This window comes from Macrosteles quadrilineatus, unplaced genomic scaffold (assembly GCF_028750875.1).
Source record: "Macrosteles quadrilineatus isolate MER2022 unplaced genomic scaffold, UCM_ALF_1.0 Scaffold_6__1_contigs__length_79288215, whole genome shotgun sequence".
In the NCBI taxonomy this organism is placed as follows: Eukaryota; Metazoa; Arthropoda; class Insecta; order Hemiptera; family Cicadellidae; genus Macrosteles; species Macrosteles quadrilineatus.
In genome coordinates this window covers 37,640,672-37,659,781 of record NW_026542599.1, presented here as the reverse complement: position 1 = coordinate 37,659,781, position 19,110 = coordinate 37,640,672, and the positions used below count along the sequence as shown (strand labels likewise).

The 19,110-nt window shown below is 37.1% G+C and overlaps 1 protein-coding gene across 3 annotated transcripts in view; it reads left to right on the top strand.

The window, feature by feature from the left end:
- Positions 1 to 19,110, top strand: part of LOC128996345 (insulin-like peptide receptor) — a 137,192-nt gene that overhangs the window by 37,702 nt on the left and 80,380 nt on the right. For all 3 annotated transcript variants that reach the window (XM_054421615.1, XM_054421613.1, XM_054421614.1), the window contains exon 2: positions 8,339 to 8,488. In XM_054421615.1, coding sequence (XP_054277590.1) covers positions 8,339 to 8,488 — 150 coding nt within the window. The remainder of the gene's footprint in view (positions 1 to 8,338; positions 8,489 to 19,110) is intronic.

Sequence of the window (19,110 nt, the reverse complement as noted above, 5' to 3'; positions counted from 1 at the left end):
CTTCCCGTTTCTCGGAAGACAATTTCGTTGTTTTCAAAACTACTCGTCCCCTCTACCGCGCCTGTTTACCATGTTTACTTGGTTTGCACACAGAAATACCTGCGAGTACACGGGTGCTTATAGTGAAAATTGAGCCTTTTTCACTTTATGGGAAATTCCAATTTGCAAATGAAGGCAGCATCATCGTAAATCACTCGATAGGTTGTCAACCATCATGAGATATCTCATAGGAGCAACTTATATGGCATCCGTTCAAAGACAGAGTAGATAAATATTACTTGTGAATGAGGAAAATAGTGCAAACCAACCCAACAATGATACACGATAAGGAATGAATATGTTTGTTGGTTTGGTACTCAACTCTATTCAAAGGCCAAATAATACCATGAAAATGCAGTACCTATTTTAAAATAAGGTTAGCGTCATTTTTGAATTAAAAAAAATAATGTCTGACCCAAGTTTATAAGTTAAAGGAGAAAAGAGCTGTAGCTGATATAGCCTTTGTATTTGGACGGATATTTTCTACTATACGTCCCTAGTTTTGTGGTTATTAAATGATATTAATTAGCGAAAATTACCTAAGTCAGTGGCCAGCGATTTCGAATATGAACGATGTACTCTCAACTACTGCATGTCTCCAGATTAGTTGACGTTGAAGAGAACAGTTTGAGAGAAATGAACTGTCTCAGAAACCAGGAGTCTGGAATGTGAATGGTATACTCTCTACTACTGCATGTCTCTAGATTGGTTGGCGTTGTAATAGAACCGTTTGAGAGAAATGAACCGCATCAGCAGCTAGGAGTCTGGAATGTGAATGGTATACTCTCTACTACTGTAAGTCTTTAGATTGGTTAGCTTTGTAGGGAAACAGATGCATAGAAATGAACTGTCTCAGCAAACAGGAGTCTGGAATGTGAATGGTATACTCTCTACTACTGCATGTCTCCAGATTAGTTGACGTTGTAGAGAACAGTTTGAGAGAATTGAACTGTCTCAGCAACCAGGAGTCTGGCATGTAAATGGTATACTCTCTACTACTGCATGTCTCCAGATTGGTTGGCTTTGTAGGGGAACAGATACAGAGCAATGAACTGTATCAGCAGCCAGGAAGGAGTCTGGAATGTGAATGGTATACTCTCTACTACTGCATGTCTCTAAATTGGTTGGCTTTGTAGGGGAACAGATACAGAGAAATGAACTGTATCAGCAGCCAGGAGTCTGGAATGTAAATGTTATACTCTCTATTACTGCATGTCTCCAGATTGGTTGGCTTTGTAGGGGAACAGATACAGAGAAATGAACTGTATCAGCAGCCAGGAGTCTGTAATGTAAATGTTATACTCTCTACTACTGCATGTCTCCAGATTGGTTGGCTTTGTAGGGGAACAGATACAGAGAAATGAACTGTATCAGCAGCCAGGAGTCTGGAATGTGAATGATATACTCTCTACTACTGCATGTCTCCAGATTGGTTGGCTTTGTAGGGGAACAGATACAGAGCAATGAACTGTATCAGCAGCCAGGAAGGAGTCTGGAATGTGAATGGTATACTCTCTACTACTGCATGTCTCTAAATTGGTTGGCTTTGTAGGGGAACAGAGAAATTAACCGTATCAGCAGCCAGGAGTCTGGAATGTGAATGTTATACTCTCTACTACTGCATGTCTCCAGATTGGTTGGCTTTGTAGGGGAACAGATACAGAGAAATGAACTGTCTCAGCAGCCAGGAGTCTGGAATGTGAATGTATACTCTCTACTACTGCATGTCTCCAGATTGGTTGGCTTTGTAGGGGAACAGATACAGAGAAATGAACTGTCTCAGCAACCAGGAGTCTGGAATGTGAATGTTTACTCTCTACTACTGCATGTCTCCAGATTGGTTGGCTTTGTAGGGGAACAGATACAGAGCAATGAACTGTATCAGTAGCCAGGAGTCTGGAATATGAACGATGTACTCTCAACTACTGCATGTTTCCAGATTAGTTGTCGTTGTAGAGAACAGTTTGAGAGAAATGAACTGTATCAGCAGCCAGGAGTCTGGAATGTGAATGGTATACTCTCTACTACTGCATGTCTCCAGATTGGTTGGTCTTGTAGGGGAACAGATACAGATAAATTAACTGTATCAGCAGCCAGGAGTCTGGAGTGTGAATGGTATAATCTCTACTACTGCATGTCTCCAGATTGGTTGGTCTTGTAGGGGAACAGATACAGATAAATTAACTGTATCAGCACTCAGCAGCCAGGAGTCTGGAATGTGAATGTTATACTCTCTACTACTGCATGTCTCTAGATTGGTTGGCTTTGTAGGGGAACAGATACAGAGAAATGAACTGTCTCAGCAACCAGGAGTCTGGAATATGAACGATGTACTCTCAACTACTGCATGTTTCCAGATTAGTTGTCGTTGTAGAGAACAGTTTGAGAGAAATGAACTGTATCAGCAGCCAGGAGTCTGGAGTGTGAATGGTATAATCTCTACTACTGCATGTCTCCAGATTGGTTGGTCTTGTAGGGGAACAGATACAGATAAATTAACTGTATCAGCACTCAGCAGCCAGGAGTCTGGAATGTGAATGGTATAATCTCTACTACTGCATGTCTCCAGATTGGTTGGTCTTGTAGGGGAACAGATACAGATAAATTAACTGTATCAGCACTCAGCAGCCAGGAGTCTGGAGTGTGAATGGTATAATCTCTACTACTGCATGTCTCCAGATTGGTTGGTCTTGTAGGGGAACAGATACAGATAAATTAACTGTATCAGCACTCAGCAGCCAGGAGTCTGGAGTGTGAATGGTATAATCTCTACTACTGCATGTCTCCAGATTGGTTGGTCTTGTAGGGGAACAGATACAGATAAATTAACTGTATCAGCACTCAGCAGCCAGGAGTCTGGAATGTGAATGGTATACTCTCTACTACTGCATGTCTCCAGATTGGTTGGTCTTGTAGGGGAACAGATACAGATAAATTAACTGTATCAGCACTCAGCAGCCAGGAGTCTGGAATGTGAATGGTATACTCTCTACTACTGCATGTCTCTAGATTGGTTGGTCTTGTAGGGGAACAGATACAGATAAATTAACTGTATCAGCACTCAGCAGCCAGGAGTCTGGAATGTGAATGGTATACTCTCTACTACTGCATGTCTCCAGATTGGTTGGTCTTGTAGGGGAACAGATACAGATAAATTAACTGTATCAGCACTCAGCAGCCAGGAGTCTGGAATGTGAATGGTATACTCTCTACTACTGCATGTCTCTAGATTGGTTGGTCTTGTAGGGGAACAGATACAGAGAAATGAACTGTCTCAGCAACCAGGAGTCTGGAATGTGAATGGTATACTCTCTACTACTGCATGTCTCCAGATTGGTTGGTCTTGTAGGGGAACAGATACAGATAAATTAACTGTATCAGCACTCAGCAGCCAGGAGTCTGGAATGTGAATGGTATACTCTCTACTACTGCATGTCTCTAGATTGGTTGGTCTTGTAGGGGAACAGATACAGATAAATTAACTGTATCAGCACTCAGCAGCCAGGAGTCTGGAATGTGAATGGTATACTCTCTACTACTGCATGTCTCCAGATTGGTTGGTCTTGTAGGGGAACAGATACAGATAAATTAACTGTATCAGCACTCAGCAGCCAGGAGTCTGGAATGTGAATGGTATACTCTCTACTACTGCATGTCTCTAGATTGGTTGGTCTTGTAGGGGAACAGATACAGATAAATTAACTGTATCAGCACTCAGCAGCCAGGAGTCTGGAATGTGAATGGTATACTCTCTACTACTGCATGTCTCCAGATTGGTTGGTCTTGTAGGGGAACAGATACAGATAAATTAACTGTATCAGCACTCAGCAGCCAGGAGTCTGGAATGTGAATGGTATACTCTCTACTACTGCATGTCTCCAGATTGGTTGGTCTTGTAGGGGAACAGATACAGATAAATTAACTGTATCAGCACTCAGCAGCCAGGAGTCTGGAATGTGAATGGTATACTCTCTACTACTGCATGTCTCCAGATTGGTTGGTCTTGTAGGGGAACAGATACAGATAAATTAACTGTATCAGCACTCAGCAGCCAGGAGTCTGGAATGTGAATGGTATACTCTCTACTACTGCATGTCTCTAGATTGGTTGGTCTTGTAGGGGAACAGATACAGATAAATTAACTGTATCAGCACTCAGCAGCCAGGAGTCTGGAATGTGAATGGTATACTCTCTACTACTGCATGTCTCCAGATTGGTTGGTCTTGTAGGGGAACAGATACAGATAAATTAACTGTATCAGCACTCAGCAGCCAGGAGTCTGGAATGTGAATGGTATACTCTCTACTACTGCATGTCTCCAGATTGGTTGGTCTTGTAGGGGAACAGATACAGATAAATTAACTGTATCAGCACTCAGCAGCCAGGAGTCTGGAATGTGAATGGTATACTCTCTACTACTGCATGTCTCCAGATTGGTTGGTCTTGTAGGGGAACAGATACAGATAAATTAACTGTATCAGCACTCAGCAGCCAGGAGTCTGGAATGTGAATGGTATACTCTCTACTACTGCATGTCTCCAGATTTGTTGGTCTTGTAGGGGAACAGATACAGATAAATTAACTGTATCAGCACTCAGCAGCCAGGAGTCTGGAATGTGAATGGTATACTCTCTACTACTGCATGTCTCTAGATTGGTTGGCTTTCTAAAATAACAGTTGCAGAGAAATAAACTGTATCCAGCCTGAAAAGTGACATAAATAACTCTTATTCCACAGTGTACATTTACCATAGGTCAGCTCTTTGGTGTTCAATTAAGCTAGAAAACATGGCTGACGTTGACATGAAAATCCCGCTTTATCCCACAATGCACTATACTATGACACATAACCAGTCTGGTAGTCTCATATAAACATGGTCTGATCAAAGCTGTGCCGCTGGACGGTTGGACTAGAGCCAACATTGCGTTAGGTTTGTTCGTCGCAGCCTGTAAGTGAATTTCTACCCTATTTTCTATCTCGGTGTCCGTATTTTGCCCGAAACAAATTACTGTACTACTTAGTACCCGCCTTTTTTGGAAGACAGTACAGTCTATTGACTGGTAGAACCCCTCTTTATTATGAAACCGACGATAAACAAGTTTACGAGACATGACCCAGCTATCTTGTTTCAGATTGTAATTAATGGCCCAGGCAAAATACAGCTGATAGTCAGTAAGCTATGCATCCTACTATTCCTCATTCCACTAATCTGCTATTCATATTTGGGCAAAACACGTCTTATATCCCTTACAACTTACTTGCATTTTAAATAGTTGTGGACAGATAACGTTTCTGTCCAAAAAACTACGTTTAGTAAAAAATAAGAATTTTTACTACCTCTATACGTTATAGTTAGGCCTAATCTATGGTTTTGAAAATTAGGATTTTACCCTCAAACATTTTAACGCATATTACAACAGCTATTTTTGACAAAGGTCGCTGAAGTTTATATTAATAACAGATTGACATCTTGCACTATCATCAATGACTACCAAAGCCATACAATGCCTTGTTACAAAAAAAAAAAAAAAATATATATATATATCAGACTAGCTGATCCGTTAAGTTACATGTAAGCACACCAGTGAGGACATAATGACACTACGATTAATGAAAATGTCCTTATTAGGGATTACGTCGCGCATTGCGGTCTACTAGATGCTAGTCGAGCCATAACCCACGCAACCGGCGCCGCGTAGGCCTAGCGCCTGACTTTCACCACAAATGGGTCATCGGTTTTCTATCACAGGGGGCAAAGGGGGTATTATTGTGGCGGCGGGGGAGGCGAGGAAGATCTGGGCTGTGAACTGCGCTGCCGGTCGTGTCAAATATCGTGGGATTTATCCCCGATCTGGGAAATTTAATATTTTAATAAGTAAAATAGGATCGGGATCGTGCTGTCTGTAGTCGGCAGGGTCAGCTATCGTGGCATTTATACACAATACGGGACATTTATCAGTTTCTGGGATAAGATATGTTGTTAGCCGCATTGCCGGTTCTGTCGTGTAAAACATTCGGAAATACTTTAATGAGGTACGTATCAATTTGGCTTCAAATAGGTTGTGAATGGTGCTGCAGGTCCTAACTACCGTACAGGATTTATCCTAAAATGAAAATCGATACAGTATATCTCAGTTTCTCGCGTAAAAACGTCAAACCGCTTTGCCAATTATAATAATCACCTATTGTAGGAGTTATCCCAAAATATGAAATGCCTCAGTTTTATGGAATAAAATTGTGCAGTTTGAATACTGTACATTTCAACTAGGATTAACTAGGTTGTGAACTACGATAGCACTGATAATAAATTCAACGTTTTTAATTAGTTCGAAATGTTTATTTTATTTTATTTAGTATTACAAAACTTATCTCTTCTCTTCTTGTTGAACTTCAATGTGAAATATCGTGTGATTCTGCTGACGAAAGGGGAAGTTTTTGACTGGAGCAGCCGTTACCTGCCATTCATATTGAACGTGTTTTGTTGTGTAGCATCTTCTCAGGCGCGTGTGATGTTAATCAAGTCATTTAAAAAACTACTCGTATTTTACTGAATTTTTACCATCAACGTTGTAGCTTTGACTCTTCTGTATCCAATAATGGTTGTAGTGTAATTCAATAATAATATTCACGTACACGTTTTCATAGGTTTCAATATGTTAACATGAAATTATTGTGTAGTTGTTATAAGCATTGGACCAACGAGTACATATAAGGGTTATTTATATTACATTCCGATGTTTCTAACTAAGCAACTGATCTGATCAATGTTGAGAATCGCAGTTATAAAATATATCTAAAAATTGTGTGTCTAGTGTTGCATTTCTTTCCGCAGAAAATTACATGGAAACTAATAATTGAGCACATCTCGTTCTTTTTAGATTAAATTCAACAACAATCTGAAATCCAATAGTAAAATCGTAGTATTGTAAAATAATATCACCCTTATGAAAAGTGTAACAATATTGCGTTATACAGATCAATTTAGACATTAACAAACCTGTGACGAAATATTGCGTAACATTTCTTAGAAACGTTATTATAACTTTCGTCAACAAGATCCATAAGCTTATTTGTGTTGCTGTATCTTTAATTGTTCGCCGAAAAATTTACAAAGTCATGGATGTAGCTAATAGGCTTAATATTTGCATCATCAGTGCTATTCGATTATGTTTTGAGCAACACTTGCTGATCTAGTAAGTAAACTTGCTTTCACATGAGTATTTATTTTGTACATTATACCAGTGGTACGTCCTGCTTGTGTGGGGTTGGTAAAATTGATTTATTTGCAAATAATATTTGTTGCCGAGTCGTCTTTTAATCTTCCGATTTTGAGATTTGAAAAAGCTACCGACTTTTCTGAGGTTCATTTTGCAAATTTTTAATGAATTATTAATAATAAATATGTATACAGTACGTATAATGATATACATAATTATGGAAATTCCAGTTGTGTTTTGTTACAGATTTAAACGACCTTTTAGGACTCTCCATTTATATCCCGAATAAAGTTCTGTACATTATCAAAGGTACAATCTTTGAAGGCTGAATGCCAGTTTGGAGTTTTGTGAGTTTAAGTTCGACGAACAATACATTAATGAATATAGGCTATAAACTCAAAAGTTTTCTCCAGAAAATCTTTTTAACCCACACATTTACTTTTCATTTCCACATCAAGAAATGTACGTTAGTTAAATTTGAACAACCTAAAAGAGAAAAACTTGCCAACCATTTTTCTCATAATTTGACATCAATCCTTTTTTCGTTGATAAAAGCCAGCCTTACTGCAGGTCGCTGGTTCAATCTTGAGAAAAGCCAACATATTTTAACGGTTCAAAACTGTACATAAAGAACCAGTTGATCTTTAAAACCTGTCATCAAATTCATTTATCAATCGTCCTTCTCTCATCGTCACCTTAGAATATGCACCCGAGTGTCTGGTTGTCTTCTTCACCATTACTATGTTTTTTAATGTTGAAGTTTTATACATATCTTCAAATCCTGTTTATGATTAGGGCTACTTAAGATTGAGTTTGTTTTAGTTAGAACTAAACCAAGACATAAGTTAATAGGCTACTTCAATTGTGTATTGTTACTTACAAAATACAGTGGTAGCTTTGACTATTGATAAAACTTCAGTATCCAATAGTCAAAGATGGTAGTATATTACTGGAAAGTTCCTTCGTATCTAGTCTAAGGGTTTACTTTATCGATTATGGCCAGTAATGGAATGTATAGCCTAGAATATAATATCATTGGAATAGACTTGATAAATTAGTTATGTTTGTGTGTTGTGTTTCAGGGAGCCGCTCGAGTACGTGTTACGGAAGCGGCGACGACGTTTCGTGGCGATGGCACTTTGTACTGGTCGTCATCATTGTACTCGTCCTGCTCACCACCTCGGCGGCTGGCCAACGCGGTACCGAGGTTGCTCTGGCCAACTCCTCTGGAGGTCAGTGTACTGTGATAAGCGCTTGGTTCTATTGGTATTGTGTGGACCCCAGCAATCATTGCTGTTGAAGAAGCATGTTAGGAGTATGCGTATGCGTTGAACTGCGTTCCCCAACAATTTGCGTTTGCCAAACCTAAAGGGCTACTAGTTGTAAACATTCGCATTTTAAGTCACAGCAACTGACATATTAGCAATAAATAAGGCAGGAAATGACTATTTCGCCAGTAGCAACCCATGTGAGTGACTCGTTCAACATCGTGTATTCTATCTGAATAGAAATTAGGTGAATCGGAGGCTCAGTCGGTAGCGTCACGAACTTCGGGCCAAAAGCAGCGATATCGTGGGTTTTGATCCTGGTACCTGCCACTACTTTTTGTCAGTACAGTTCACCCTTGTACAGTACCAGCTAACCCCTTGCTTTGCTGGATACTTTCCACGCACACGCCCCTGTGCCCATGGGGTAGCATGGGGTTCACAAGGGTAGACAAATAGACATCCAATTAATGGACCAGCTGAAGACAATTCATGTACATTAAGCATAGTTGAAAGGACCTCTCACAAAATTCACTGCAGTTAAATTCTCTTTTCTCTATTTAGGTGTCGATATTTTGGTAATTGATGGGTTATAAGATATTCTATAGTTTACTGTAGTTGTCCTATCAGTTTGACTTGGTAAAAATATTGGCTAAGATGACACAAATCCGTGATTAACAGCAGCGCACACGCGTGAAGGTGGCGTCACCATAATGAGCACAAATTATAAAAGCAAATCCTTGATTTGGTGCTTATTTTGTGCTAAAACAATATAGAGTATAATTTTTATAATTTGTGCTCTAAAACACCTGAGTAAATGAGGAAAAACTGCCGCTGGTGATGACGTCTTCCTCCCCGCCACATTGAGCGACAATTTTTCCGCATTTACTTAATTCAATTTGTGTTTTTAGAGCACAAATTTAAAAAATGGTAAAAACATGGGCATGCTATTTTACTATTATCCGTTGTGGAAGGGCATGCCGAAGCTATATTACCTATATTCGTATTTCGTAGTGGCAAAACAGTGAGTCAGCTACGGTGAATCATTAGACCTGATCTGCTACCAATAGCCCCAATAGTCAATACACAATAGCACGGATACAACTCAATAAACAGGCGCTTGCCAAACGATCTCTTGCAAGTCATTTATACGCTGTTACATTTTATTTTAGGATTCTGCTTGCAATAAACACAATTGGGCCAACACGTTGATTCTACTTTTAAAATTTAACATGATGAGATTTATTCTACTTCGGGCAAAGTTAGTTAACACCATTTTATGCTTGTCGGCTTTTTTGTTTGTCACTGTCTCTTTCAACGATGTTGAATTTGAATGGAAAATTCTCTACAACTGGTTCATAGCCTATTTAAAAAATGTACACAGTAGAAGTGAATGCTATTACTTAGGCTAACTACAATTATATTTTGGCAATACGTAGGCTTATCTGTTCGTAATTGAAAGGACATAAACCTTCGTCAATAGCACACACTCTGATAGGCTAATCCAAAAACTACCTGTATTCTAGTTTGTCTACTTGAATGAAAAGTTAGTAAATTTGTACATAAACACAGCATAGTAATAGAACACAAAAAATGGATTTTACACCTTTGAAGTCAATACTGATATAATTAATTTTGGATGCTGAAACTTCAGGCCGGGTACTGAAGTAGAAAGGCATCTGTGTGGACCAGCTGTTTCCAGTTGTTTCTATTTAAAAAAAATATAGGCTAATTAATAATTCACAGTTCGTGTTGTGTCTAAAACTCTATTTTCCCTTAATTATTTTGTTATTTAGATAGTTGACGACATAAAATATGACATAGCTAACAATACGTAGTCATTCAGGTTGAATTGATCCAAATATTCACGTATAAGCGACAGAAATTAGTAATTTACTTTAGTGTCGATTTTAATTTAAAACATTTGCGACAGCTTAAATATGAGGGACCGAATGTCAATCAAGTTATATCAATGACCAAAGCTAATACTTAATTAATCTAATTGAAGTTCGAATAGAACCTAGAAATAAAAATAATCAGTTGTTCATTCAAAGAAACATGGTTAGCAGCCTTGACTTCCGCCAGTAAAAACCCCTAGAGTTTGCAAGATGCACTTCACTTATCACAAAGCCTTGGCATTACTGCAAGATAACAGAAATATTCACTGAATGTGACCTAGGATGAACCTTTGATAATGGAAATCGTGCAACTTAGCTAAAAGGCAATCGTCATTCAGCTGTTGAAAACGTGTCGTTTTATCCATACATTTTTTTGTTTTTGATTACTTTTGAGAACAGTTATTGCTATCAGTTAAATAAGATTCATACGTACGCTGCTAATCTCAGTTTATATTGGTAAAATACAAAATATTTTTAGTCATGTAAATCCTATACAAATTATTATCAATTATATCAATTATTTAAAATGGGGATGCCACTATGTTACGCATTTTCTAGATTTTATCTTGTTATTAGATAATGCAGTACCATTCACTTTGAAATTTGCAAATATATTTTTAATTCTATAAGATTTTTTAATAAAAAAAAAAATTCCCGGCTACGTTATTCTTTATTTTAATTTTATTTTAAGGTATCTTATAGGCCCATAGTGTTATATATACTATTTTTTACCAGGGGCAATCAATTATTGTTGGTAAGTTTATCGTTATATTTGACAAAAATAGTTTTAAAGGTGAACTAATTAGGGGACCCCTAAAATGACTACTGTAGTATACTTACACACGCATTCTATTTACGGAGGTATGAAATATTCCTGCAACTTTTCTCCTGAATGATAAACATTGACGATTTCCCTATTTTAAAATCAACTAAAACAAAGGTCAGGCTACTTATAGATATGCGGTACTCATCCCCATTTATGTGAACCAACTATAACATTTTTTGTTTGGAATGGAATATAACGTAGAATGTGCCGACCACAGGGTCTGCTACAGTAATTTCAAAGTATTCTGTAGAAAATATCGGAGGGAAAGTATGAATGGTATTGACTTGGCGTCAGTTGACGTGCATCGCGTGCTAATTAAATCAAAAGTTACCAAGCTAGAATTTTAAATTCAAACTAATTAACGAATGTTCAATATTTTAGTTCATTTGCCTACTAAAGTTGCAATTAAGCTTGTAATTAGCCCGTTATCATAAAGTTGTTTTCAGCGAGTTTCTCGAGTGCTATCACAACAACAGATGATAACGCTCACGATAGTGAATTTTATGTCACTATTTGTGTTATTCTAGCCTTCAAACGCTCTTTGGACCCTCAAGATCATATTTGCAGCTTTTTGTTTCTGTTTTGATATCGTTCGAGTAAGCTAAATGTCCAAAATTATTTGTAATGACGTTGGTAATTTAATTATCAAATTTTACCGATGCAATTTCTGAATATACATAAACAGAAGTGTCGATGTTCGTTACTGACGGAACACCTGTACGTTTCACTGACGGGTAGGCCTACGTGGTTGTCTTGTTATCAATGGAGGTTAGACGTAATTGAGATAGTCGGCGCCTACAACGATTAGCGAACTACGTCACTGCGATCACGGGACGGAGGTTAAAGCTCTTGTCATGTGAAACTACGTCATGTACGTGGTGTAATGATTAGCGAACACTTCAGCGTGATTTCTACAATTATCATCGTGGTCGCGTGGATGGTTGCCATAAGACCTAACGTCACATACACAATGTCGCCGTAGTGAGGTGTGTATTTGGGTTATTAGCGACTTCCACGTCATAGTGTACAATGACTCATTACAATGTGTAGTTCCCTTGCTACATCGTCGCTGTCAAATCGTATTATAAAGTTTACATTTTGTAAACATTTAATAGTGAATTTCCCCTACAGGGAAGTACCTAGCACTATATTGCCCTAGGTTGCTTCGTAAGACACATGGGAATTTTTTACCTTTCTATTTTGATGTCCAAAACTATAGACACTACTACACTATAGATTTTGTGTTCCTATTCGTTCAAATTTTTTACACTACGTGTCCGTGAACACGATAATTCGAGTAATTGTGGTCCCATTTTGATTAAATTTTGCACGGACGTTAAGCACTGGATGAACTTGATTAAGTTTGCAAACCTTTAGAGCACAGAATGAGTTCAAGGTCGGACTAAGAGAAGAGGGGTTTTGGGGAGGTTTGCTGGTTGGAGAGTGAAAATTGGGTTTCCCATTTTAGACCTTTAAAAAAAATAATTTCTATCTAAACTATGTTGTAAAGCTTTAAAAAGTAAATTATTTAGTTCATTTAAGCGTTTTTACGCTGGTTACGGGGATATATAAAAAAGTGCATACATTTAACATTTTCAAGTTAGTAAAATAGTTGCCTCCATGTATATTTTTATATACTTTAATCATACTGAGCAATGTCATTATTTTATAACACACTATTAACAATGCACCAAAAACACCCTTTCTTAACATGTAGCAGCAAACCTGAATGTTTGTCAAACACAAAGTTATTTAAAAAGGGATTATTTGAAGACGCTAGGCACGAGCCTGGGATTGTTTTTCACATTACTTCAGGCTAGACCTAGGGGTTGCGGCATTATCACTTAGATGAAATCCATTGGTGATTTGGTGGGATTTGAACCCGGGACTGAAGTCTAGCACTCTAACCACTAAGCTCACTCCCCCCTTTTAAAAAGGGAATAGATCGGACATAATGGATATTTCAGTTCTATTTAAATCCAATCAGAGAGATGGAAATTGGCTTGGTATGCATGTTTGCTGCGACGGGGGTATTTGTGAAGATACTGACTGCAAAACTGATGTCATCACAGAGACAAACAATCCCACGTCAGCGTCTAGTCTGTGTACGTGTCTGGAGGATATTGTTGTGTCAGAGGTCAACATCAGTGAGAGAATCTCTTCATCGGTTGTTACAATGCTTTACACCAGAAACAGCTGTTTCTGTGCCTGTTTGTGTGGAGGTCAGTTAGGCGTGCAGTATACGGCAAATTACTACTGTACACAGAACGATAGTCATGTTCCTAACACTGCATGGAAATTATCACATTGCCTCGCCTGGAAAAAGTACGCAAAACAGCTCATTGTCGCTCTAGAGCGGGAATGTATAATTTACTCTACGCAAATTTTTATTGTATACAGCAAGTAAGGTTCCTAAGATAACAATGTATACACTTTTGAACAATAGGAGGCACAGGATAAAGTTATAACGTCCTGTGGTTGAATGGACTTTGTGCGTTGATGTGGTCACTGGCCAATATAACCGGACTGGTCAGTTTTATGCTAACCTGTGTTATATTACCCATAACGCCCAGTGAAAGCAGCTTCTGTGAATTCATATACATTGTATTGCACTAGATGTATATTTACAGCTTAAGCCCATGTAAAATTTTCAAAATTTTAAATTCATTTTGTGTGCTTATTTGTGAGCCTATATTTATAAAGATATTCTGCACATCTACAGGAAAATATCTTTCTAACAGTATGCGTAGATTTTCCCTGCGATGCACGCCAGCTGAGAAAAAAAGTTAGAAACATTTTTCCTATTAATATAGATGCCTCAACTCTCTAGGCCTAGACTGGAGTAATGTGTTAACGGTCCCGAGCCCCCGTTATAGGGATTGAAGGTTGGACAAAAATATGTTTTGAGGACCATAGAACTAGCCAAAATCTCATGCCAGTGATGAGGTAAATTCACCCGGTCTGCACAAGATATAACTTCGTCGTCGACCAACGGCGAGACTGACCGCATTAAGTCATCTACTTCCTCGCTTTTACATAAGTTTACATAGATTTAGTCCACGGGCTACTGTTCTGCTCACCTCGCTTTGGTCTGTTTTAAGTGTGTTGTATACATGGCAACTGCTATCTTTGCTCTCATCGGAACTAGGATTGGTTTTAGCGAATTTCCCATATAGGGAATAAACTATTACAGTAATTCTTATCATGGAGAGACCTGGAACCGGGACCGATTTACTTTGTCGTTTTGAGGTCCCCAGAGGTAAAAGAAACATCATCCGTTCAAATTCGTATAATATATTTGTCCTTTTGCACGCTAAATCGAGCAAAAATCCTATTTCGATGAAATTCTGTACAAATATGTAAATCTTCATTTATTTGAATGAGTTCGCGAACCAGCGTGATCGGACTATAGGATGTTGTTTGAATGAATGATTTAACTCTGTTGGGGTGGATTTATCTCGTGTTCTAGCTAGACGTGTGGAGAAATTTACAAGGATGAGCATTGAAGGCGATACTCTTTCACTCCCACGGTTATAGCTTGGTAACGTTATGTCACCTTGAGGATGGTTGATGGCGGATTGTAAAGCAATCACGACGGTAAAGGCGAGAAGTGCCACCAGGGTGGTGTCGTTCCAGATGCGACCCGTGCCGCTAGCGACCAAGAGATTTTCCAACGTGCCAATAGCGACCCTTAAATCTGGATTGGGAAGTCAGGGATGCAAATTTCATCCCTGATGTAGTTGGTCTTAAAAAAAATAAATACTCCAAGAAACAAATACCCCCACCGCAGAAAACCTGCAGACTAATCGAATTTCCTGACTGGATTTACACTAAAATATGTGCGTATACTTATCAAATTTATTTTGTTCCCTATTTAAATAGAATGGTTTAACGAGTACTTAGGTTTGCTGCAACAGGGAGGGTAAAAAGGGGTTATTTTTAAAAATGTTAATAGTTTAGTAAGAAATAAATGCATTTTCCAAATTTGATTAAAATATGTTCATAAACAATCAAACTACAACAGTATACGTATTCTCCTTGAATAACATGATAATTTTCAATTTTCAATTTTTTTGAATTTTCTTCGTAGCCATTAGGCGCGTAATAACTCTTCAATCTACTAAATTATTTGTTTTTAAGCTATACAAAATGGTTTGGAAATAAATTGCAAAATTTTATGTTTTTTGGGTAAAAAAATTTTAACCCAATTTTTACCCCCATTAACCCTCGTTCCCTTAGTCCGATCATGCAGTTCGTGAACTCGGTCGAATACATGTAGGCCTAGGTTTACACGTTTATACCAAATTTAATAAAAATCGGATCATATTTGCTCGAGTTCTCGTGCTAAAGGACATATAGATAGATGCATTTGAATGGATGGTGGTTTTGGCCTCTAGGGACCTCATAACGAAAAAGTAAATCGGTCTCGGGTCCAGGTCTTACCACGAGTACTACGGTAATAGCTTATTCTCTATATGGGAAATTCGCTAAAAGGTCAGATCAAATATTGAACAAAATAACGAAGAGTAGAACAAAAAGGAGATATTGTAAACTCACCTTACAATATTCATTTAGGCTAGGCCTATTCTACAAATGTTTAAAGTTAATAAGTTAACAAAGATATGGATTACAAAATGGGTTTTATTTAAACAAATGAACAATTAACATGCAATGAGAAAAGGCTTGACGTTACAATGAAAGGATTGACAATGGTGTATGGTGTTGAAATTAAATTGAAATAAAAGATAAATTTGAATAATAACTTGAAGGTTCAAATAATTTAGATGGGATCTATCTCAGGGTAGGGTGTCGTGCTGGCTTGAATGCTGATAATTAATAAATTTAATAGCGTCCAAATAGGCCTAATTAAAGTGTTAAATTTACACAATCTCAACAATGGAAAATCTAATTTTGGTGTTGTCCAAAAGGTAAGTCCAATTAGTATAAAATTTAAAAGAGTTTAAAGAAAAGGTTATACTTAATTTTGAAGATAATGATTGAGTTGAGTCCTCTTGAGGTTTAGGCTACTATATGATATAACTTGAAACTTGAAATGAACTTGATTCTTGATAAATGAATTTGATTTAACTTAGGTAAAAATGTTGAGTCCTTCTTCTAATAATTTCAACTTCTCAATGGCTTCCTTCTCTCTCAATTCCAATGTTCACATCACTGATTGTTGAACACATGGGATCACTTTCACTGCTTCTTAAATTTTGATTCCTTAAGGACTAATTTTGAAATGATATTATAAGAAATTTTGATGTATTGCAATTCTCTTACATATTTAATAAATAATTAGGTTGTGGGTGTTGAAAAAAAAATATAGGCTATGGAATGAATATTATTAATGATTAATTGAACATATTAATGAAATGATATAAATTAGGAAAATGAATATTAGGGCAGCCTTTCTGAGGAGTGATTATTAGGTGTATGAATAAAAGTTAACATAAAAAAAAAATTAATACTAAATAATGAATGAAATGAAATGAAATATTACATAGAGGTAATTAAAAAGCCTGACTACGAGCTCTGACGTCCATTCAAACTTAACAAATCTAATGTGTAACTATTTCGCTTATTACACCCAAAGGCGCGATCAATGGTGTAAAGAGAAGATATTTATGAATCACTACTTCGTTCATGTTATTAAAGATATATTTACAATTCCCAGTACTGCACTCAGACAAGCTCGATGCGGCTCCTACGCATTTCAAGAACCTTTTTATCTTATATCACGTTGCCGCCCACGATTTTGCCCACTCCCCACTTTTATTGATGCAAACAATTTTGTGATTTTGAAATTAGCTCTCTGTTTCGATACACGCATTGACTATAGAAAGAGGTATTTACAATATTACCATGTTAAAGATTTAACAAGTAAAAAAAAAAAAAAAAAAAAAAAAAAAAAAAAAAAAAAAAAAAAAAAAAAAACTGGCTGTTACCATTGACTAGTCAAAGCTGTGACACACGGGCTTCAACCCGTTTGTCTTCATAAGTATTAATAAAACTACTGATTGGTTAAGTTAAGCTGAAATAAACAAAACAGAATACAGTAATACAAACAAATTATCACACCTCATTTTAATAAGGGAATAAATTGAAAGAATAACATAAAAGTAAGTACAGCTGAGTTATTTTTAACATTAGGTATATGGAAAGTTCCCTTTAAAAAAGGAATTACGACCTTAAAGGGCAGTTTATGAAATAATGAGTTAAGACGTTGTTAAGGTAATATTTTGGTAAAAATCTAACTATTTTAAATTTAATTTTGTTTATGTCTGCAGGTTTGCTGGGCAGGGGTTATTGATAGTCAGATAATCACCGTCGTATCCCCGAGTGATTCATCCAGTGAATGTATCCGGTGATTCATTCTAGCACGCTGTGTTCTGTGAAGTCCGCTGTTGTGTAGTAGGAATGTCGGTCAGGAAATACCAGCAGGATTCGGATCTACTGTGCCTAGGATGATTCACTATACTGTATTTTGGACGCTATATTATTTGGTACCGATGTCGTAAAAAGTTCACTTTTAATTTTGAACACTAATCATTGCAAGTGTTTAATTATCTTAAACAACTAACCAAGTGACTACTTCTTCTTTTTCCTCCTGCCTTCTTACTACTGTACTTCTATTTCTTAATTTTTAGCTTTTAATAATCAAATGCTTAGTTTACGGTACTCGATTTAGATTATTTTACTGGTTAACGATGCGCAATTTTGAAATAGTTTATGTATTTTTCGTTTATTTGAAGATAACAGATATTTTCCTTTTTTGTACTGTCCGTGGAATTACTTTTTCATGTGAATAATTGATGACTTTAGCTTTGTCACTGAATAAATTATGCTATTTTATTAGCCAGGACCTTTAATTCAAAGCGATTTGATAAAACTAATTAAAGTCCACTTCATAAGTTTGTAGACAATAAAAATAATTACTTTTGTGGTAGATAAAACATACTCCTTAAACGTAAGTGAACATTTACTGTTTGACTTCGAGGTTCCTAGATAAAAAATAAAAAAATAGAAATTAGGTTAAAACAAAAATTTCTATATGGATTGACCCACGTGTCCACTAATTACGGTATCATGTCCAAAATAGCGGGAATGCTCGCGTATCCGGTCCGGAAATGGCAGTTTACCGCGACGCGCGACGGCGGGAAACCGTCTGTCAGCTGGAGGTGTGGGTGGACTACGAGTATATATAACTGACATATACATACGCGTTGATATCTATATACTCGTGATGACAGGTGGGACCCCGCCCGGTATTATGCCGGAATATGATGATTTGATTAGTTAAATTATGATGTGTGATGACATATTCATAGGCGGATGATGTCTTCATCTTGTTGAAAGCTGCGCCCCTTTTTAGAAATTATATTGTCAAGTGGAACAAAATTGTTGATTTAGGAGATTGACGCCGGATTTTTTGTATTCCATCACTTTAGTACATGTGACTTGTGCAGGTACATCTTGGCATATTTTCGAGGAACAAACCCTTAAAACCTATTAAACAAGAGGGGAAGAGATCAGGATCTTTTTGTTGTGAGGGCAATTTTATTAGTGCTTATTAAAATTTATATTTAACATATGAGTTTCGCCCAATCGTTTTATATCGTATTTAAGAAACTGATAAAAGTCTAGTCACTGTTTGTTTGATATCTTTTTACATTTTGTCCCTGACCAAGGTTTAAGTACTTGAACAATAATTTACATACATAATCTAAAATAAATACACAACTATGTTTATTTTTTATGCTTGGTATCTGCTAGGGCCTAGTTTGTTGTTTAATTTGAAGTTTACTGGCTTGAACAGAAAAACAACTATTGATTTCCTCCACGGTCAACATTTTAACATAATC